Below are 21,940 nucleotides of genomic sequence, written 5' to 3'. Positions count from 1 at the left end.
CTGTGCCTCAATCCCCCCCAAAACGTACAGTGCATTGAGACCTACTTATGAAAAGTGCTACAGCTGACATGTCAGCAGTATTATTGTTATGTTGCTATTTTGATGACTTTGCATATTAGCATCCTGATATTGCAAGTACTGTGCACTGAATATTATCCCACCGCAGTCTGTGAGAAGGGAGGGAAATTTACATTCGTCTCCACTCATCTTCCCATATAATAATTAATTTAGCATACATATACAGCACTGGTAATAACTCTTAGTCTGCTAAACCTCAAACAGGAGCAGCAATGTGTGACTAGCTTTCTCTTTTTCTATATTTGTGCAGGAAACAGCCAATGCGGTGGGAATTATTCTCTTAATAAAATTACTCTCGCCTCCAGCCGGTGATCCTTTTATCGTATGTCCGAGGTAAATCATTTTCAATAACAAAAATGATGGTGACACACAATTCGTGTGGGAAGCAGGAAAAGTGTGGACGAAAATGAGTGATGGGCCTTGGACTAGGGGCCATTTACGGAATATGGGACTGCGGAGAAAGAATAAAGATGGGTCCCTGAGACATGGGGGGGGGAAATATTTGGATGCTAATACTCGCTTGCACACCCTGTGGGCTGCGGGGTGGCAGGTGCTGGTGCTAAACAGGTAAGAGCTACATATGTAGCACCACCACCTTCGACCCCGCAGCCTGACCCAAGCCAAGCCCGTAGGGGATGCACATATATGTGTGTGTGTGTTGTGTATGTTTCTGCGTGGGCTTGCTTGTTTGCGTGCATATGTGTGTGCTTGCACATGGGTGTTCATGTGCACCTGGGCGCGTGTTCACTGGTGTGTGTGTGTGTGTTTGAGCGTGCGTTCCTGTGTTTGCATGGGTGTACATTTGCGTGCACGTGTGTGTAGGTTCATGTGTTTGCCGGCGTGCGTGTGTCTGCACACGTGTATGTGTACGTTTGCATGTGTGTACATCTGCGTGTGGGCATGTCTGCGCGTGTTCATGTATTTGCAGGCATGTGTTTGCGTGTGTTTGCACATGCGTGTGCGCGTAAACGGCGGTGTGTTCGCAGAGCTTTGCATGTTGGCGTGTGCTCACGTGAACAGCACTTCGGTGTGTTCGCACGTGTGCGTGCGTTTGTGCACACACACGGGTGTTTGTTTGCTGCGCTGTGTGCACGTCTGCGTGGTTTCCCACGTGTGCCTCTGTGTTCGTGCATGTGCATTTGTGTGGGGGGGGTTGCACGTGCGCGCACACGGGTGTGTGCTGGCTTGTGAGCGCACGTATGCGTGTGGCCAGTGTGCATACGCGCACACACACGTGTGTGTGCGCGCAACTTGTGTGACAGGCCCCGCGGTTGCCAGGGAAACGGCCCGCACCCTCCCCCACGTCACATGACAGCGTGTCGCTCCTCACCTGACCGGCCCGTCGGGGCGCGCGGAGATGACGTGTCCGCCGGTTCCGGGTGCGCGGCGGTGACGTGGGGGGGGTTGACCGGCTGTGGGGATGGAGGAGAAAGAACAGCTGCAGCGTCAGATCCGCCTGCTGCAGGGTAAGGGGGCGGGGGGGCTCCAGGTGCCGGGGGAGAAGGCACCCAGAGTCTGGGGGGGCGAGGGGGCCTAGGAGTCCGGGGGGGCACTAGGGGACTCAGGAGTTGGGGGCGGGGGCGAGGGGATCTAGGGGCTGGGGGGGCACTAGGGGACCCAGAGTCCCGGGCGTGGGACCCAGACTGCAAGGGGGTCCAGAGCGGAGGGGCAGGTTGCGAGGACCCCAGGAGTCCGGGGGGGTCTAGGTTGCCAGGGGCTTTGAGGGGACCCAGGAGTCCAGGGCTGGGGGGCAGGTTCCCGGTGCCCTCCGTGGCCCCTTCCTCTGTGACCCAGACGGGGTGTCCCTCCCACTCCGGGACCCTCTGTGGTTCCCTGGCCCCGGCAACGAGCCACCTGGTTCCCAGCCCTGATTTGCCCCTGGTCTGTGGGGCGGAAGGGGAAGAGGTTTCTCCCTCACTCCTGCCCATGCCCTGCCTTCTTCCCCCTGTCCCAGTGCTGGGGCTGGCTGTTCGTGATGGACCCAGGGTGCACAGGGAGTATCTGACATCCTGCGGCTAATCCTGCAGCACCCCGGCGGCTCCAAATTCAGACTTCCTAACTGCCATATTTATTTCCCACTGATGCACGTGTCCTGGTCTGGACAGATTTGGCGAGGATGGCTGAATTGGGGATGATTCTGCCATGAGCAGGGGCTGGATTAGAGGCCCTGTGAAGCCCCTACCAGCTCTGCTTTCCTATGACCCTATCCTGTGTGGATTTACCTCATTCTGTTTGAACCTGGTTATGTTGGCCTGTGTCTTGTGGCAGTGAGTTCCCTGAATTAATTGCATGTGATACAAAAAAGAGCTTGGTTCTGCTGGTTCTTCTGCTGATGTTGCGTTTCTGAAGCTCTGTGAGGTCTGGTGTTTGCAACAGGGAAAGCTTCTTTTAAAGCAACCCAAGATGCCTGGAAAATGTAGGGCTTGGCTAAAAATCCTTTCATCTGAAAATCCCAAATTGCATTATAGATGTTGGTGTAAAATATGCCTCAATTCCCCCTCCCCATGAATGTATTTATTCCTTTTATTGGGAAAGTGAGGCAGGAAGCAGGGAAGTGACCTGCCAAAGTGAGTGACTCCTCATGAGTTAAATGCAGAGCTGGGATTGAAGCCCGTGCTACCATGCTCCTGCTTTAGTAATGCATCTATTCTTCCTCCCCTAGCCCAGATATCAAATACCTCTCCGAGTGCTGATATCCGAATGTGTATGAGCAGTTGGATCAGTGCAGGGTGTTTAGCAGCCCCATAAAGGGGCTCAGAGATTGCAGTGATGAGATCTGAGATGCATGTAAACCAAATAAGCAATCATTTTTTTTACCTGGTTTTTCCCCCCTCCCCCATTGATCTACAAAACCAGCAATCCAAGTGGTAACCTTGGAACAGGTGCCTGTATGAGAAACTGAATGTGGGTGGAAAGTGTTGATGTATTCGGAAAGACCATAATGAGAAACCTGATTTATCAGCACATGGCTCTCGGGCTTGCGTGTTTCTCTGTCTAAAATTAGGATGTCGTGAGAATTGAGGAGGGAGCAGTAGATATTTGCTTGATGTTTTTCCTTTGGGTCCTGCTGCTGTTTGAGTGTGCTGAGTATACAACAGATCGTTTCACTACTGTGTAAAGAAAATGAATAGACAAAACTTGGGTTATTGTAGAGCTGTGATTAAAAGGTTGTTTTGCATCCCGCAGGTCTCATAAACGACCACAAAAATGTTCACGGCAATGCTCCCGTGCCTCTGCCTTCCATGACTCTGAGGTGGAGAAATCCCCATCCGCCTACCTTCAGCAGTCGGGGCGCGTTCTCTGCAAGATATTCCCAGCAAGCCCCAGTGGATTTCCAGCAGCATCCTGGTAACTTCTGGAGGAAAAAATACTCCCTTGTAAACAGACCACCTGGGCCAACATCCCTTTCTGGAAGCGGTCTATCTGCTAGCTCATCCCAGGCTTCTGTGAGCCATGGGAGCTGCCAGCCCCTTGGGTCACAGCCAGCGGCTTTGGAAAGGCATGTGGGCTTGACTACAGATGGTAATATAGTTGTTGGGATCAAATTGCCCCAGAGGACTAGTGCCGCTTTAGACAATAGAAGCATTGGTGAGCCGGGGTCTCTGCAAGGTTTGTCTGGGTTGAAAGAAGCTGGAGCTGCCACAGAGGCTGATAAAGGATTACATGGATTTTCTTATTCTCAGAACATTGACAAAGAAACATCTTTACTAGTCTCACATTGTTCAGTGCACCAGGCTCCTGTTACCAGCAGCAGGGACGATGCAAACACATTGTCTCTCACAGGAAAGGGCAAAACGAGGACCACAAAACTGCCCGGCGATGCAACTAAAAGTGCCTCTGAGTTATGTCGAACTATCAGTGAAAGTGCCATAGCGTTGAAATCTAAGCTTCTGCAGCCTTCAGCCCTGCCTGATCGAGAGGCAGGCTGGCTGTCATCAGGGAAGAAGTCAGAGCCCCAGTTTCCAGCTTGGTTTAGTTCAGAGCAAGTCGGAGCAGGAAGAGGTGGTTCGAAAGAGCCAAAGATTTCTGGACATTCAGAAACTTTCACTAGTTATGCTCAGGCGGCCACTTCAGAGGCTGGTGCAGGCTCAGCTAAGATCAAATTTGTCATGCCGCACAAGGCCCCCAGTCTCCAAAGAGCTGTCTCACCAGCAGCTTCTAGCAAAACTTTGAAGTTCAGAAAAACCAATTACACGTGGGTTGCAAACCCTGGCAAAAGTCCCCGTGTTATGAGGAGGTGGACTAGCCCAAAGGCTCCTGAAAGTGGGAAGAAGCTTGCTTTTAGTGCCGAGCGAGCTGTGAAGCTGCTGCCAAAGGGGGACTTGGGAGCAAAGCAGAAGAAATCTGGATTGCATTCAAAACCCAATGAATCTCCCAGTAAATACAAATGGAAAGCATCCAGCTTGCAGTCCTCTCCTTCCACATCCAAGTCAACATTCACCTGGCAGTCTGGGACCCAGCAGGAGCCTGGAGTCTCTCAGCTCCCTAGAGCTGACTCAGGCCTTCAGACCCTAAACAATGCATCTGTTAGTCATGGGGGGTTGAAGCCTCCCTTTAATGATGCTGCATTTTCCACATATAAAGTGAAGAGCCGGACCAAAATCATCAGAAGAAAGGGGAGTTCTGGGTAAGTCACTGAGAGAATAAGTTTTGCTGCTGCACTAACTGTATTTGCTGTTCTAAGCCATGTTCCTGCTTATAAAAGCACTAAAAATCCTTCCAGGGACTTTAATAGAAGCGTTTCTCTGCCCTTAATTATACAGTCAGCAATTTGGGGCTGCTCTGATGTGCGTACAGCATGGTCCCAGCCCATTCCTGCAGCTGCAAGGCTCTACTCCACTCCAGTAATCGGTGATAGTATTGCTGGTGTTTTTCCAAGCTCAGCATTTCTGGTTAGCATGGAAATGAGCTGCTTTCCAGGGGGCTGAGTGCTAAAACCTATGTGGTTTTGCTGGTCTGTCTAGTTCTGTGTTTGGTTCCCACAAACAAGTGCTGTTTTTCTTCCCTTCCACCACAACTACCTGCTCCTCCTCCAAAAAATGATTGTATCAGCACTTGTAAAACCAGAGAGTCATAAACAGCATTTAACAGTGGGGAGAAAGGAATCCAATAAGGAAACAGGCTCCATTTGGGGCTTTTAGAGCATCACTTAGATGCAGGTGATGGGGAACAGAGCAGAAAAAGTTGAATGAATTGTTGAATGCCTTTTGCTGCCTCTTGCACCAAACAGGTACACAAAACTCCATCTGGACACAGATGCTCTTGGGCAAGCAGGCAGCAGTTTCTTAGATGACCTTGCAAGATTTCTAGATAAGCTTGTGAGGTTTCCTCTGATCCTATTAGGTTGGGCAGACCCATGGCTGGGATGATGCAGTCAGGGATGATCCTTCCTTGAGCAGAGGGCTGGACTAGGTGACCTTGCGAGTTCCCTTCCAGCCGTACTTTCCTATGAGTGGTGTACAGCAGTGTGCTCCAGTGAGGACAAGGGATATTGAGGCAAAAGTCTATTTGCTTGAAAAGAGCCAGAGTCATGATAGCGTCTATGGTCTCTGGTCTTCTGAGTCTGGGCAGGACTTGCTTGTCTTTGCTGCTTTGTGCTGGCCCCCAGCATTATCCAAGCAGTAGATTGAAACTGAGAAGGATCTGTGGTCCTGCTGCTTCTGGGGATGCCATTGGGGAAGCAGTTGTGGCAGGAACAGCACATGTGTTGGCTGTCCCCTCTGGGCCACAGCTGATGGGTGCTGTGCACAAAGGAAAGGTTAGGAATGACGGTAAATGGAAGGGAAGGCAATGGGTGGGTGGAGGCACATGTGCAGGAAGGAGGCATGGGCTGGTCAACTTGGTCGTGATCTCTACACCACTAGTTTTGTATTGCTTAAGCTGGTAGGGTGTGAAAGCACCCCCCCCAGGCTTCATGATACCATGTTCCTGCCGGGATCAGGAGTGGCATCAAACCAAGAACGCTTGGCAATCTGGGCTGAAGTGACTTGTTCAAGGCCATGTGATGATGAGATGAAGCCCAGCGTAGGATGCTGGAACTCCTGGTTCTTATTCCCATGCTCCAGATGTTTTTTTCAGCTGCTTGCTATTTTCTTCCCTACTCTGCCTCAGAGCTGTCTCTGGAAAGAGGCAGAGAGCATGGGGTCCCTTGATTTTTTTTGTCTGTTTTGGCCTTTTATAACATCTTCCCAGCAGCAGCTATCACAAGAGATGAGGTATACATAGATGAGCTGGAATGTCAGATGACTCCTCCTTTATTTGTGCTTTGTCAGGTACTCCTCAAATAGCCCCTTCGCATGCACGTCTCAGTTCTGTGCATCTCCATTTCTCTCATCTAAGAAGGCAGCATGGTTCAGTGGATAAGGTATTAGACTGGGAGTCTGGGGACTCCGCTTTTTCTCCCAGCTCTTCTACTGCCTCACTGTGCCCAGTTGGAAATGCTTCTGTGATCCTTCCCTCCCCTTTAATGCTCATCTGTTGTGTCCCTGCAGTTCCCCAGTTGATAAGAAGAACTCCTCCTCCCCCACCATGCCTCTGAAAAGTCCTAGCTATCTCAGGAAGAGAACCTGTGTGCGGGGGAAACCTTCTCCGCTGTTGAAGAGAACTTCACCCAAAGGTCGGCTGGTGCAGATCACCAAACACAGGCTATGCCGGCTGCCTGCCTCCAGAACGCACGTCCCTGCCAAGGAAGGTAAGTGCGAGCCAGGGAAGTCCTGGCCTGGGTGTGTGGTGGTAGGACTGGGGTGTTTCATAGGGGGAAGCAATTTCAGGGAGGGAGGTGGAACTTGTGCATCTTTCTCAGTGATGTGACTCTGCTGAGCACTCATGTGGGGGAAAATTAGGAGGAAAAAGACAGAACAGCCTTGATTGGAATGAGAGCTTCATCCTACATCAAAGCTTTCACAAGAGTGCTCATCTCTTCTGAAACCTCTGTCCAGGACCAGTTCTAATCAGTACCCGTTATTATAGACCTTCCCGTTTCATACAAGTTACTGATTCTAGACAGTGACTTCAAGACCAGTGTTTACTAGGACAAAATGTTATTTTTCTTGGTCCTTTAGATTTCACTGTGCATAGGTCTGGGTGCAACACAGAGTCATCCTATGTGTTTTGGGAGGGATCCGATCCCTGACTGCGAGTGTATTGATGGGTCTGTACTCCCCATTCTTAAGACACCTTGTCAGCATGAAAACAACTGAAGCAGTGATTGATATCTGCTGCATTTAGATTACATCCTGCCCTTTTCTTCCAGCATCTTCTTGCTGTGTAGATCGGGACTAGGCAAAGAACCCTTCCTTTAAAGACCTCGAAGTCTAAACAGACTCATAGAAGTCATGCCCTGCAAGGTCAGAAGACTGCAGGTTTCATGGGTCAGAATAGAGATGGTTTAAGTGGACTAGACCACTGGTTCTCAACTTTTTTTGTACTAGGACCCATCTGTAAACATCAGTGGTCAGTCCCGACCCAGTGCCCCTCACTCCCAACCTGTTCCCCCTGCCACTCCCAATTCCCCAGTGTGTGGGGCAAGTGGTAGGTGTGTCAGGTATGGGGGGCCCAAAGCAGCCCCTTGTGGATTTCCCACATTTTTCTTCTTTAAAAGAGAATGATTTTTAAAGCCTGTTGATCCATTTATAAAGTTTGTCTGCAACCCTTTCATATGTTCTTGCGACCCATGGGTTGAGAGACACTGGACTAGATTTCATAGCGTCATAGTAAACAAGTGCTGGAGGGGAACTCAAAGGGGAGGTGAGGAACATTATTTGTCTGACAGATGCACAAAATTGAACAGTTCCTTTGTCATCAGTTGGAAAAAGTTGTATGTGTCTCTTAAGACCCTTCTTTTAACAGGATAAATCTACCTTTTAACTACACTGTGTTCCAGGTTAGAAGCCATGAGCAGAATACCTTCTTCTCTGTTGGGATAAGAATGATCTCAAACCAGGATCTTACTAGGCTAATTTAAACATACTAGAAGGGTTGCTAAACAATTAAGGTTCAAAGAAAGCCCTTTAGTGAAATCAGCCAGTGCCCCTGAGATCAAGTCATGTTTGCTGCAAAGAGCATTTTTTCTGTAGCGGCTAGGGTGGGAGTGTTGGGCCCAGCAGATGTAGTGATAGTTGTGCATTTTTCTCTGCTCTGTAGTTGGTGTTCCTGTTTGATTAGTGACTGCCTAGTGAGAGTCTGCAGTTACTGTGCACACCTTGTGCCACTTTGGGGCAATTACTCTGTGCTTTATATGTTTTTTGTATGATTCAGGTTGTCAGGGGGCTGTCTCAGTGACTGGTTTTCAGAGCAGGAGGTCTCAAAACCAATCCGAGTGCTTCACCTGAGTTCCATGAATATGGAATGCATGAGGCCTTGTGGCTCCAGTACAGGAGGAGGAGTTGGGAGAACTCGTTCTGCTACTGATGACCTGTGTAACCTGCAGCGTGTGGCTTAACTCGGTTTTTTCCCCTGTGACATTACTGTAAGGTCCATTACTGGGGTGGGTGGTGGTAGTGCTTCTACAGTACGTTTTAGACTGTTGCCTGCAGACCACGACAGAGGTTCAACTTCTTTATTAGCAGCGAGACGCAAATCTTGACAGTGGGGAGAAAGGAATCCAATAAGGAAACAGGCTCCATTTGGGGCTTTTAGAGCATCACTTAGATGCAGGTGATGGGGAACAGAGCAGAAAAAGTTGAATGAATTGTTGAATGCCTTTTGCTGCCTCTCGCACCAAACAGGTACACAAAACTCCATCTGGACACAGATGCTCTTGGGCAAGCAGGCAGCAGTTTCCCAGCATGCACCAGGGATCTGTGGGGTGTTATGGGGTGGGAAACAAGCAAGTGACTGCATGTAGCTGACTGGCATACGGGAGCATGGCCAATAAGCTAGTCTCTCTGTCATTGCTAATTGCTTGAGTTTGGAGGGAGTGTTAATTCTCCAGGGTAACCCACAAGAACTATCTTAAAGCCAAAATCTTTTGGCCTACATTTTCTGGGAAGTATATGTGTGGTTATATAGTTTGGGTACATAATTACATGCTCCGTTGCAGTTTTTTCACATAGCTGCATGTGTATCTTGACATTTGCATGTGCAGATGCTGCTGTTCCTAGGCAGACAGACAGGGCAGTGATTCAGGAGAGGGAGCAAGGATTATTGATGAGAAGAGCAGTTTCCTGCTGAAGTGTGATTTTTTTTTTTTTTTTTTTTTTTTTTTTTTTTAAGGAGGGCCAAAAAGGGAAGAGATGTGGAAGTGTTTCTGTCCCAGGGGAAAGATCTTTCTAGAGGCACTGAGGCAGTAGGCAAAAAAAACCCAAACACATGAAGCAGAGTGTGGGAAAGGAGGATGAAGGACAAATGAGATGCCTTGAGGTGGATCGTTGTGTTGCACTCATTGTGAAGGTTCGTGCTTGGCTTGATTTCCAGGGGTCAAGCAGTCAATGTCCATTGGAGCAGCTTAGTTTCTGCTGGATGTGAATAAATCTATTGCATCTAAAGAAATGTGGAGGTTGCGGAGTTAGGACAGGACTTGACTGAAGGCATCCAGCTAGGGAAGGGAAATGGCCAGCGATGCATGGAGGCTGCATGTGCAATCAACATGTCTCTCTCGTGTTTGCATGGAGTCTGGAAATTAAACTCAGCAAGGACAGCCGGAGGGCCTCTTCGGAAGTGATCTCTGAAAGCAGAATGGAAGAGAGATGTGGGGGATGTCTGTGAGAGTGTTTCCCCTCGGGTACAAGGATTTAGCCAAGGAGGAGAAACTAAAGCTGTTGGCAAAGCCCTTGCCAAGAGGCCAGGATTCAAGGAAAATCCCCAGTAGAGCTGGTGTTTGGAGACAGCAGTTTACTGCTAGCTGCTAAGGTCTAGTCTTAGGGACCCTAGAAATGTGAGGCAGGGAGACAGCTTCCTTGTACTGGATCTGTTCGAAGGATAACATGAGGGTTAAGACTTCTGAGCTGTTGATCTAGCATGTTTCACCACAATGATCTTCTCTGTACAGAAAATGTAAAAAAATCCCCATTTCAAAAAAAATTGTTTGGGTATAACCTTTGAGGAGCTTTGCTGTCAAAGCTTTGGGAGACGCAGCCAGAGCTGTAGGAATAATTTGTATTTAAATGTGCATTACTCAAGGGTCTCCAAGCACTTGCTGGAGGTGAGGGGAAGCCACTTGGCCAAACTGTTCTAGGGAGGAAGCCGTGGAAGTGGCAGTAAAACGTAGCTGGCCTTGCTGGTACATCAAGGTGTCATTTAGTGCTTCAGCTCTGGGAACCTAGGTTCAAACCCAGCTCTGGCTTGGTTGAACATGAGATGTACTTGAGGAATCCCATTGTCCCTAGCAGACATATGTCCTTGTTGCAGAGGTATCACAAGAGATGACTGCCGTGTCATTTTCTGCCTTGCTTTTACTCCTCTGCTAATGTTTGCACACAACCTGTAAAGGGTAGACCTGGCTCTATCTGGCACTAAGGGTCTCAACCTTTCTGCTGTGGTTTGCTGGATCATTCGCACCGGGGCATTTATTTTTCTTTTTCACCTTTCCTCCACTCCTGATTTCACCAGTGAGTATCCTGGCATACAAGCGTTTTCCTTTGCATAGAGCAGCAGACAGCAGTACCTTCTCATCAGCACGGCAGGCAGAGGCTTTTGGCCCAGCATGCTAGCAGGGTGTTGTTTCCCGTCCTTTCCCGTAGCACATTCCTCTGAATTGCAGTTTAGCATTATGCTTTCAGGGGAAATTTGTAATGTGCTTTTCAACCTGAGTGGTTGCCATATACATGTGCCACCATTTTTTTTCAAAAGCTCCCAGTGAAAGTCTTGTGTTAGGATCCAGGCATTAGAAGTGGAATGGTGAGGCACCTGTGAACATCAAGACTGAATGGCCCAAATCCTTCTGAGGACTTCGGTATCTCCTGGGAATCGGCTCAGCAGTTACCAGAGACCTATTTGTATTGGGCATGCATTTTAAAATCCCAGTGCCCTGGTCTTCATTTTCTTATGGCAGTTGCATTTTCAGTTGAAACGATGTAGACCTGCAGATGCGCAGGGTGATATTGAGGTGGCTCAAATCCGTCTTAAGGGAGATAGAAAAATAGGAACATAAAGCAGGTGAGAACACTGGAGTGGGGCCGAGTTTTCCAGACTGAAGCCGTCAGTACCATGCACTGGACTGGAACCCTGCCCTCTGACACAGACCGCTTTGCAGGCTTGAAGAGAGGCTTTTCCCCTTCTAGCTTCTGACACTGCTCCCTAATTATGCCTTCCTTTTTCACCAGGGAAGAATTTCTGTCCTTGAAACAGGGCTGCTGAGCAGGTATAGAATCCGTTCATTTTTGAGATGGGAAAAGGCCCATGGGGTTTTTTTTCTTTATCCCTCAGGCCATGCAGGATAACTCCATGCAAGTGCATTTTCACATGCTTTGTTCCAATTTGCTTTGTACATCCCATGTGATGGAGCTCTTGCTTTGAGAAGGAAGGGGAAGCCATTGTTCCAATAGATCTCCTGGCTTGGAAGATACTGCTGGGTTCACAACTGTATCACTTCTCTAGAACAGTGATTTTCAAATTGTGGTCTGCAGGCCACTAGGGATTCACAAACTATGTGTAAGGGGGTCTACGAAAGATGATTGTGATCGCTCAAAAGTATTTGAATACCCACACTTACCATTCATAGGGGTTTGCACCTCTATTTGAAATTTCCAAAGGGGTCTGCACCTCCATTCAAAATTTTTTAGGGGTCTGCTCTAGAGTGTCTTTCAGGTAACCAGAATAGTTCAAGGAGAGCTTGTCTGCATGTCTTCATGAGAATATTCTCCAGGCCACCAACACAGTGATATAGCCTGTAGCTGGGTCCTTGTCATCTCATCTCCCCCTTCCTCCAGGTCACCCCTCCTGACCTCAGCTTCTAGCTAGAGTAGAGCTTGGGAAGTGTTACCGGTAATAATACCAGCTTCCACCTCTAGTACCTTTCAGATGCTAGGGTCCCAAATAACTTTACAGGCTGTCTGTCTAATGGCAATGGCCACCTCTTCTGCAGGATTCGGCAGCTGCTGAGCAGTGCACAGTAGCTCTGCATCACAGTTCAGTGCAGAAAGCAAGGACGAAGTCTGCGTCCACTTCACATCGCAAGGGAACTTTGGGCAGGTTGTAGTCACCTAGTGGGGGTGGGGGTTGGCTCTAACTCTAGAGCCAGCACTCTTACAGAAAGTGCCATGGGATCTTGCATTGACCTTAAGGAGCTTCAGCTGTGATTTCATGTCTCCTGCCATCACTGTCTAGAGACACTGCTGTAGGATGGATGGATGCATGCTTTGTACTACAGTAGGTGTTCAGAAATTGCTTTCCAGGACCATTGTCTTCACTGCTGAAAGGTTTCCATCACTGAGCCAGAGTTAGGGGCATTTTCCGTCATCATTGAGCTAGTCTGCCCCCACTGGGCACCTCATAAGTGATCTCCTGAGCTCTTGGACTCTTATAATACTTCTGGGAATCTGCCTTTGGAAATCTGCACTGCGTGAACTAGCACGAACGTTGGACTTCTGCTGAAAGTGGCACTGCTAGTGACTCCCTTACAAGGGCAGTATGGTCCATCCAGTTCCAGCATGTAATGTTTGGGTGCCGTCTGCCTGGGATTGTGCCAGCGTGGGGCACAAACCCATGACCTGAACTGAAATGAAAGAAAATGTTAAAATAGCGTCTCTTGCTTGACATGGAAGAGTTCAGGTAAGGATGTTGCTCTGATTGTGTATTAAACATACAGTGTTTTGTGTCTGCTAGTTTCTCAGTGGTCTGGGAGCTGAAAGGGAAGCCTGCTGGGTTCTGCTCATGACTACTATAGATTCACTGTATGACTTTGGGCAAGTCCTTATGCCTCTGTGTGCCTTAGCCACATGAGGGTAATGCTGATCTTGAAGGGTTTTCTGATGTCAGTCTCTTACCTTGGACAAGGAGTTGCTCTGTAGTGGTGTGGGACAGCTCTGGACCAGCCAGAAGGAATAACTAGGAAGCGGTGAGACACTCCATTTCTTTTGTCTGGGCCTGAACAACCCTGAACACCAGTTTTAAACTCTCCTAAACACCAGGCAGGGTGACTTGGAGGGCTTGACCTGCATCTTGTGGATTTGCTTCTCAGACTGGGGCCAAGCTGGGATATCGCTGCACCCCTGGTCATTAGTTGGAAACTGAAAGTTGGGATCACACTGGGGCCCATTTGCGAGCCTAGAGAAACTCTGCAGGATATTTGCTTGCTTTTCACAAGAACAGGGAGATCCTGAGCCACACACTGGGGTCACAGGCTGCAAGCACCAACCAATTCTGACCACTTTCAGCTTAGTCAGGCGTATTAGAGGGAAGGGTGGAGGTCTGTGTGACGTCCCATTGGGTACATAAGCTCAGGTGAATCCATTTTGTGAAGTGTCCTAATCGAGGTTGAAAGTTCAGATGCAAAAAACTGTAGCTAGCCTCTCTCTTCTCCTGTTCCAGGTTCACAGAGACCCTAGTGAACACAGCCGTGTTAGAATTGGAACCCCGAAATGGCCCTTGCCATCTCTGTTAGATAAGCCAAGTTTGGCATAACAGCAGCTTACATGGGAAACTTGGTTGAAAAGTCATTGTTAATCCTCCTCTCTCAGCTTGTGGAACAATTTGCTCTTTTCCAAAATCAGGTACATAACTGTAACCCTCACAGCCCACTGATTTCTCATCTGTTCTCCAGTCCCAAGCAGGTGTCCTAAACTGATTCCAACCCAACCACATCTCACTGGGAGCTGGGAGCAAGGTGGGGTAGGTTCACACCCAGTTAAGGGGGAAGTCAGCTCAGTTGGTTCTTAACTTGCTCAAATCATTTTTTAAATTGGCTTCATAACCCATGTGTGGGGGTTGCTTTAGTAACCACCAAATTCAGAGTAACGCTCATTAACACTCAGCCTCACTGGTGTCTGTAATTGTGGAGCGCAGCTGGACACAGGCACAATAGTGTTTTTAGCACAGAATTCACATGCCGCGAAGTCTTGTTCTTTGAAGGGCAGTAGCCTGATGGACTGTGGGAACCATGAGTTAAAATGTGGCCCTGCATTGTTATCCCTGTAGCCTGAAGGGTGTGGGACTCGCTTCTGTGGGAAGATGCGATGATTGCCTTGCCTCTACCACTTTCAATTTGAGAACTAATGACTGTGCAAGGGAGAAAATGGAGTGCTGTCACAGAATGATGGTCTCAGACCATTCGATTATTCCAAATAATCTGCAGCTCAAAGCCCGCATCTGTTATAAATTAACTGTAAAACATTAGTCATCATGTCCCATTTACCGAGGCTGTGGTAATCAAGAAAATTCCCCAAACTTAAGCTGCTCTGACACAGCCCTGTTGTGGCTTTCCAGTCTATGCTGGGCTGTGTAGTGCCCGGCTCGGGTCGTGGCAGGATGCTTTCCAAACAAAGGGCAAAACGTTTGAGTAAGGAAAATGGGGAGAGAGAGAAACGTTGCATTCAGGGAGTGTGGCGAGATTTAATGCTGCCTGAGCAGCCTTCACTTTTTGGGCTTCCTGACTGCTTAGTCGTGCAGTCTCTTAATGTACCATTAATATTACATGGATTTTTGCATTTAATTTCCTCGGCTCTTTCTTTAAGGACAAGGGGTGGAGTGGAAATAAAAAAAAAACAACACCTCACCCTGGAGATAATTGTCTTGCCGGGACTTGTAAATCCTTTCAGTTAACAAGTGCTTTGGGGTTGATTGAGAGCCCAGTGAAGCCATTGGAGTACTCCCCTGCTCCCCCCTTCTCCCTTCAGGTCTCGCATTAGCCCCGTGCACAACATATCCAACGCATCTGTTCAACCTTGCACCTGTGTCTGTGCCTGGAGATGACTGAACTCTAATTAATGCTTCAACTTCAGTATTTTTCAGTGCGTGTGTGTGTATGCTTTCTTTCTGCTCACACTCTGTCTAGGTAGACGACCTGAACGTTCCTAGTGCTCTTTGGAGGGGAGAAAATTTGGGAGCCCCAGTGGTGGAATCAGATGCAAGAAGCAGTGGGGGCCCAGTTTGCAGTTCACATCCCAGATGGACTTTCCACCAGGGGCAGTAACAACCCCCTGAACTGAATTTGGAGGTGAGGATGCTCCACAAGCTAAATCTGGACCTGCAGTCTTGTTGTAAGAGTGATCTTTCCCCTTTTTTGGGCTCTTTATCTCTACTCTCTACCTGGGAGATGCTTGTTCAGCATTAGTTTTCCATTGTCAGGATGCGTTACACCAAATGGTTAAAATGAAAAAAATAATAGCGGACAGTATATGGGTGCATTACCCACCCTCTGCTTGACAAACTGTGTCCTGGTTGATTTACATCAGACTCATTTTGGTGTTTTGGAGATCTGCTTATTCATGAGACCACAAGATGGTGCAAATTGTGGCTTTATGAATGCGCTACTTTTAGATAATCTTTATTATTTTTTAACACAAGTTTTGGGGTGAGATCTGCCTGATGCAGGGAGTAGTAGCAGGAGTGTCGTCACTGTGCGCCGGGCCAAAGATTGAGGTCCGCAGTGCAGAAAAACGGACTCTCTAGTCTTATTTTGTGCGAGTTCTGCCAGCTCTTTGGTGGCTGAGATCGATGGCAGTGGACAGTGCTCAGCTCCTGGCAGCATTAGGCCTTTGGGAGCGCTGTCCCTTAATGAAAGGAGGCCAGAGCCAGCCAAGTGGTTGGAGTTGTGAACCTTTTCTAACCCCTGTAAAATCAATGCGGTTGCTTTCCCTGGTCACGCCAGCGCTTGTGCTTCCGTGTAAGGCTGCTCTGCCAACGGCTGTCCGTTCCACTCAGGAATTCCTTGCGATCGGGCTGTCTCATCTTTCCAGGGCTCCTTCTCTATTAATACACAGAATTATCACTTAAAATGAACCTTTCCTTTTCTGCGGGAGCAGCAGCAGCTGCATGCACATAAGGCGGGCTTCCCCACGGATCTGTCAGCAGCCCCTCTCGACAGACCCACGTCTTGGGTGGGTGTGGACACCTGCGTGCAAAGCAGCATTATAAATCACAGGTCGTGCAAGAAAGCAAGACCAGTCTGCCTTATTTATTTATTTATTTAATCGGCAAAGGCTCACGTGACACCTCCCCCCTCTCTGCCCGGCAGAGGGCAGTCTTGCCCCTCATATTCTCCCCCGTCCACCTTTTTCTGGTAATTGATTGCCTAATTTCCTCTTTATGTGAAAGAAAGCAGATATCAAGTAATTTGCAGCAATAACCTGCTAATGCTGGGCCAGTATCAAAACTCCCATGTTCATTTCAAGTGGCAGATAAAACACTAATATATAATTATCCTTGCAAATTGGATTGTTTTAAATAACCAAAAGGCTATGGCCAGGAGAAAACTATCCCATTTCCCTTGAGTTACTATTGCAGCATAATTGCTGCGTTCAATCAATTTCCTTGGCATTAGAAATTCCATCACAATCAACATTAAGCTTTATTCATTGTGATGGCTAAGAGCCGGGCCATTTCTCCTCTTTTCCTTAACTGGCAAAATTAATCAGGGAAAAGATTTTAAACATTTACCCGTGCGAAAGAGGTCAGCTCTGCCACTATATTGCTCAGCAGATAAGGGGGCTAATAAAAAGAAAATTGAATTACTAATGATCGCCAGGAACAGAGTATATAAAACCTGGCAATCGCCCCGTTCAGGAAAAAGGAGAATCAATTTTCTTCGGACAAGGTGCGCTCATTTTTTATTTTGGCGCATATTATCAGCAATTTAATTTGAAAGTGCATAAACAGGAGGAAACAGTTAGAAAATAATGAGCCTGAAGGTGTAAAATGCTGCAGGATATATGCTGTACACAATTTATTTGGCACAACAGATAATCACTTTAATTGAATTCAAAACTGCATTGTTCAGCAGCAGTGCGGGCTGCCCGTCTTGCCTGTGGGGGATTGCAGAATATTACAGAGATTCCAGGGAGAGGCTCTTCTGCGCCTTCTCCCCCTTGTAATGTCCCCTCCGAGGCACAGCTGCTCGGATCCGCGCCCGGGTTTCTTCATGCATGGCTGTCGCTGGTTGAAGGTGTAATATTTAAAAAGCAAGAGATGCGTCTCTCTGGGGACTCCCGCTTAGGTTGCATTTGTGCGTGCCTGTTTAAATAATAATGCGTCTGGCTTTTGCCATGATTGATAACTTCATGCAAAATCAGCATATAACACACAGCCCGCAGCTTCAGTGCTCCCGCACCTCTCCTTTTAGCATGTTGTGCGACAAGGAGAGGCAGCTGAGTGAAGGCGGTGGCTGCATCGGGGCAGGATGTATATGAAGCGTCCACCTTTTACCTTCCTGCTGCACCTTAAGGAAAGCATGTGCCCCTTGTCTCGTAATGGCTCAGCTCTTCCCTTCCCTGAGTACCCCCAGGTTATTATCCCAAAGATGCAATTAAGTCTTGGAAAAGAAATTTTTCGAGGCAAAATGTAGGCGCTTTGTGCCGGAGAGAAACCTCCTTGAGGGGGCTAAGTGAAGACAATCAAACCTGTTTCACTGGGGACCTAACTAGTCCCCAGTTGAAATGCTAGTGTATCACCTCTGCCTCTGGTAAGCAGCAATCCAGCCTCCGCATTAAACCTGTTCTTTTTTAGTGGCTAATGGATAAAGCATGGGAAAGTGCAGCGAAGGTGGGTGTCTGTAGCAGGAGTTGGTTTTTTCAGGGAAGCAGGGCCTTGCGACTGCCACACGCAAACCTGTACTGCGAATGGTGTCTTTTCAGCTGTGTCTGGGATTGTCCTTTAATCCATTGCCTTCTGGTTTGGATGGAGGCGTGGAATTGGGCTGGGATGTACGTGGATAATACTGTTACTCAGCACTTTGTGCATTCAGAGCACTCTACAGACATTAACTAATGAATCCTTACCACACTCCCGGGAGACGGGTGCAGCAGGGGAAACAGTACCGTTCCTGTTTCACAGATGCTTTGTAATGGAAGTCTTGGGGATGACTAAAATGGACGGGGGACTGACCTGGCAGCTTCTCCAAGGCTGTACATGTTGGGGTTAGAGTGCCAGCAAAAACTCTGCATTCAGCCCAGTAGCTGTGCTGCCTTGCTGAGACCCCAGGGTTTTGGCCTGAAAATGCACTGGCTCCCGTTTGCACCTCTCTCACCTTTCCAAACTCCAGAATGAGATGGGCTCCTTCATTGAACTGCCAGGAGTCCTTGTTATCAGCTCAGGCTCAGTACTCTTGGCGGATTCATACATTAAAACTGAGTTCCTAAGAGCAAAGTTAACACATTCGATTCTCTTTTTTTGTAAAGAAACACTGTCAATTTTTGTAAAATCTTTTATTTATTAATTTATTTATTTTTTTTATTTTTTGACCTAACGTCTTTAAAAACAATTCTAGGTCTATTTAATTTTATTTGGAGTAGCGCGCATCTTAGATGCCTTAAGAAACTAAGCTCTCTTTCATTGTTTAAGAGCCCAAACAATGCTGCAGTGAGCTAGTGCATTAGATTAAGGCACTGAGATTTGCACTTTTGTTGACAGTTTTTAGCCAGTTTATGTTACTCGAGACCAGCCAAGAGTAAAGGAGGCATAAATAGCGATGAGTAAGTTGGAGTCTCCGTTACTATTAATTTTGTTGTGAATTGGGCATTCATATCCCTCTGGCTGCCTTGAAAACATCAGCCTAGACTTCAGATCTTTTCCGTTTCATAATATAATGTGGAATTAATTAAAGCCAGTATCTCTAACCGGGGAGTTCTTAAAGCTCTGCCTTTAATAATTGATTTTTTCCCCTATTTTTTTTTCTTTGCTTTAATTTTTCCCCTCCATCAATCTGTTGCATTGGTTGTGTCAGATGACATCTCTGCTCACATTGCACCAGAGCAGTGTGATGTCTTAGTAAAATGCTATTAGATGAAGCCTGGGGTGATGACCTTTGGCCTCACAGGAGGCCCCGGGTATCCTGCTGAGTTCCTGATGTCTTTATTTGGGATTCCATCATTAGCCTCCTCTCTGCAAGGGGATCCTTCCTCGCTGCAGGAGGTCGTTTGAAGAGTTCATGGGTTGGCTGCTTCAAGCCGGCGGGGTTAACAACATTACCGTCCATTCTGTCAGATACTATGTAGATTGACCGCGCTCATAAATCATTATGTTCTCAGATCTCTCCTCTCACTTTCAGCGGCTCGTCCTTGAGGCCTGGGGTGGAGTAAGCTGGCAAAGTGGCTGCTCAGTGCCTCGCAGTAATTGGTAAAAGTTCACATACTTGGCTGCGGCCCCAGTGACGTCAGCAGTCGCATGCAGTGGTTTTGGGTTTCCCTGGTGCTCGCTGGCATTTACAGGTGACTCTTCTGCACCTAGCAGCTGCCAGCCATGGGGATTCAGTTTTCTAAGAGCTCCCTCGAAAATAACAGCCCATCTGTTGGGGGGCAGTCAGTGCCCATGGAGGAGCAGGTGCTCTCGGCTGTGCAGCGCTTGGGTCTCAAGGAGCAGGTTCTTGGGTAGCCTCCTTGCTGCAGCAGGGAAAATAAAAATCAAGGGGCTCAAAAACACTGGAAGATCATTAGGCTGAGATTTTTTTCAAAGAAACCCAAGAGAGTTGAGTGCCTAAGTACGATTGAAGTCCAGTGGGAGTCAGGCATCTAACGCCTGAACTGCTCCCTGGGGAATAGCACAGCAGAGGTCAGAGTGAGCAAGCGGGGCCAGATTTCATCTGAGGGGTGGGTGGGCGAAAAGGGGTTATTTTAGTTTATCCCTCATCCCTGGGCATAGTCTTTCTCCTCTCTGCTGTCTGTAACTCAGCAGCTCTTTCCTGAATGTTGAAAAATGCTTCTCAAACCTTCCTTTTCATCGTTATGGAGCAGCTTCTGCCACCCTGCAGACTCCACTGTTTGATTGTTAATCTATTCATAACAAGCAGGTCTTTGGGAAATAGTTATTCATAAGTTAAGGGGAAAAACATTTGGCTTTGGAGATGTATGACATCCTTTCATTGGCTGTGTGTGACCTTTGATATTTTGTAGGACATCAGGGGGACTTTGTTAAGATCTCGAAACTTGCAGGGACTGCCCAGGCTGCAACCAGAATAAAACTCTCCCCTTCCCAGAACAAAAAAAGGCCCAAAACAGAACACACGCCCTTATCTCACCAGCATGTGCTTTTCATTTGTGCCACAGCCCTCCTTGGCTCATGCCTGTAACTTGTTTCCTCAAACACCATAACCTCCCACTGGAATTGCAGAGGGTTGTTTTGGTCATTCGTGCCAGGTGGTCAGACACAGGATGTCATCTCGCTGTTTGCAAATTGTGCTGGAACGTCAAAGGGCGAAGCCTGGTAAAATCTGTAGCCATGAGCAAAGATTGCTGGTGCATCTATGGCTTTGAGAGCTTTTCAAAGCACCTGGAAAATATTTACGTTCCATTTGCAGCGTTGGTCAAGTGCAGCCAACGCTCGTTTTAACTCCAAGCTGTCGCTTGCCCGCCTCTCAGCTCCTCATCCCTTTCTGATGGCAAATGTTCATATGATTTCTGTTTGCACAGTTGACCGTTGTTTTTACCCCTTCACACGTTTGTTTGCAAATAGGGATGTTTGCATGAATGAGGGCATTCACGATGAGCGAGTCTCTGACCTTCAGAAACGTGCCACCCAGTAAGTGAGCAAAAACAATTCCCCGTGACTTCCAGGAAGAGACATATATCAAGAATAATGAATGGAAGAGTTCCTAAGTAAGCTATAGGGTGAAATTGCTTATCCATGCTATCCCATAAATAGCTGTGCTCAACGAATGCATTCGTAGAAATCGGGAGCTGTTTGTGAACGTGGATGATGGCCGAACCTGCAGCAGACTTTCTTCATGCTGTTTACATGCCTCCCGGCCTACTCGCAGCGTGTTTGCTTCTGGGAGCTTCTTCGGTTTGTGCACTTGGTTTTAAAGGAATGCTGTATAAGCAGCTTTCTAGCAAGTCCTGAGAACTGCTTGTGCTCAACAAGACAAAACCTCCCTTGAAGTTTCAAAAGTCTTCCCCTTTGGTCACCTCCTCTACTGTTTTCTTCCCCCCATCTCCTCCTTTTACTTGCTTGTTTCCTATAAACTGGGCGCATCTACACGTGCATTTGATCCGGCCTAAGATTACTCTGGTGTGAGTTACTTTAGAATAAATGCTTTTGGGCAGGTGTCTACACATGGGGAGGTAAGGGAGCAGATTTGCTGCTCTTTGCATCAAGTTTCCAATTGGAGCAGGGGGCTGGGACCTACCTCACCCCTGCAGCTTTTTCCAAGCCCTATGCCTTGATCACCTGATTGGGGCACAGGGCTGGGATCTGTGCCTGACCAAGACAGTTCCCAGCCACTGCCCTGCACGCTGGGTGGAGGCTGGGTAGCTTGTTCCCCTGTCAGGTCTGCCAGCTTAGAGCCTGTTTCCCCTCCCACCCTCCAGCTCTGCGCTCGTGGAGCTGGGTGAGGAACCGGTTCCCGTGCCCCTGCCAGCAGGGAGCTCCCAGTGCCAGCTCTGTGACTGTGGGGCCAGCACTGGGAGACCCTTACCTCCCAGTGCCAGCTCTGCGACTGTGGGGCCAGTGCTGGGAGATGAGGATCTCCCAGGCACCTCCCCCAAATCATCAATGATTTGGGAGCAGTAGACTTGGAGCTCCCTGCTGCTGGGACAGGGGGACATAGTCCCCCAGGAGCTGCCTGGTGCCGGGGCGGGCTCTGCCACAGGAGACCAGGCAGGGACTATCTCCCGTCCTGTGGTGGATGGCTGACGAGGAGTAGATTTTGCTCCTGGTCAGATGTCTACTCAGGTGCTACGGCGCCGTTACTAATCTTGAGTAAATTTGCCACTTACGTTTTCAGGTAGCAGGTTTACTTGGCATTAGAGAGGTTTACTGCATAGTAAGCATGTGCACT

General features: G+C 48.1%; 1 protein-coding gene across 1 annotated transcript in view; it reads left to right on the top strand.

Annotated features, from left to right (window-relative positions):
* Positions 1 to 1,413: 1,413 nt before the first annotated feature.
* ZC3H3 (zinc finger CCCH-type containing 3) overlaps positions 1,414 to 21,940 on the top strand; it is a 296,545-nt gene continuing 276,018 nt past the window's right edge. Inside the window, exons 1-3 of the mRNA XM_090040765.1 lie at positions 1,414 to 1,544; positions 3,265 to 4,705; positions 6,570 to 6,769. Coding sequence (XP_089896891.1) covers positions 1,499 to 1,544; positions 3,265 to 4,705; positions 6,570 to 6,769 — 1,687 coding nt within the window. The 5' untranslated portion in view covers positions 1,414 to 1,498. The remainder of the gene's footprint in view (positions 1,545 to 3,264; positions 4,706 to 6,569; positions 6,770 to 21,940) is intronic.

The sequence above is a fragment of the Crocodylus siamensis genome, chromosome 3 (genome assembly GCF_052110815.1).
Source record: "Crocodylus siamensis isolate JL-2025a chromosome 3, ASM5211081v1, whole genome shotgun sequence".
Taxonomy (NCBI): domain Eukaryota; kingdom Metazoa; phylum Chordata; order Crocodylia; family Crocodylidae; genus Crocodylus; species Crocodylus siamensis.
Note: the sequence above shows the minus strand (reverse complement) of the source record. Positions and strands in the feature narration are given on the sequence as shown.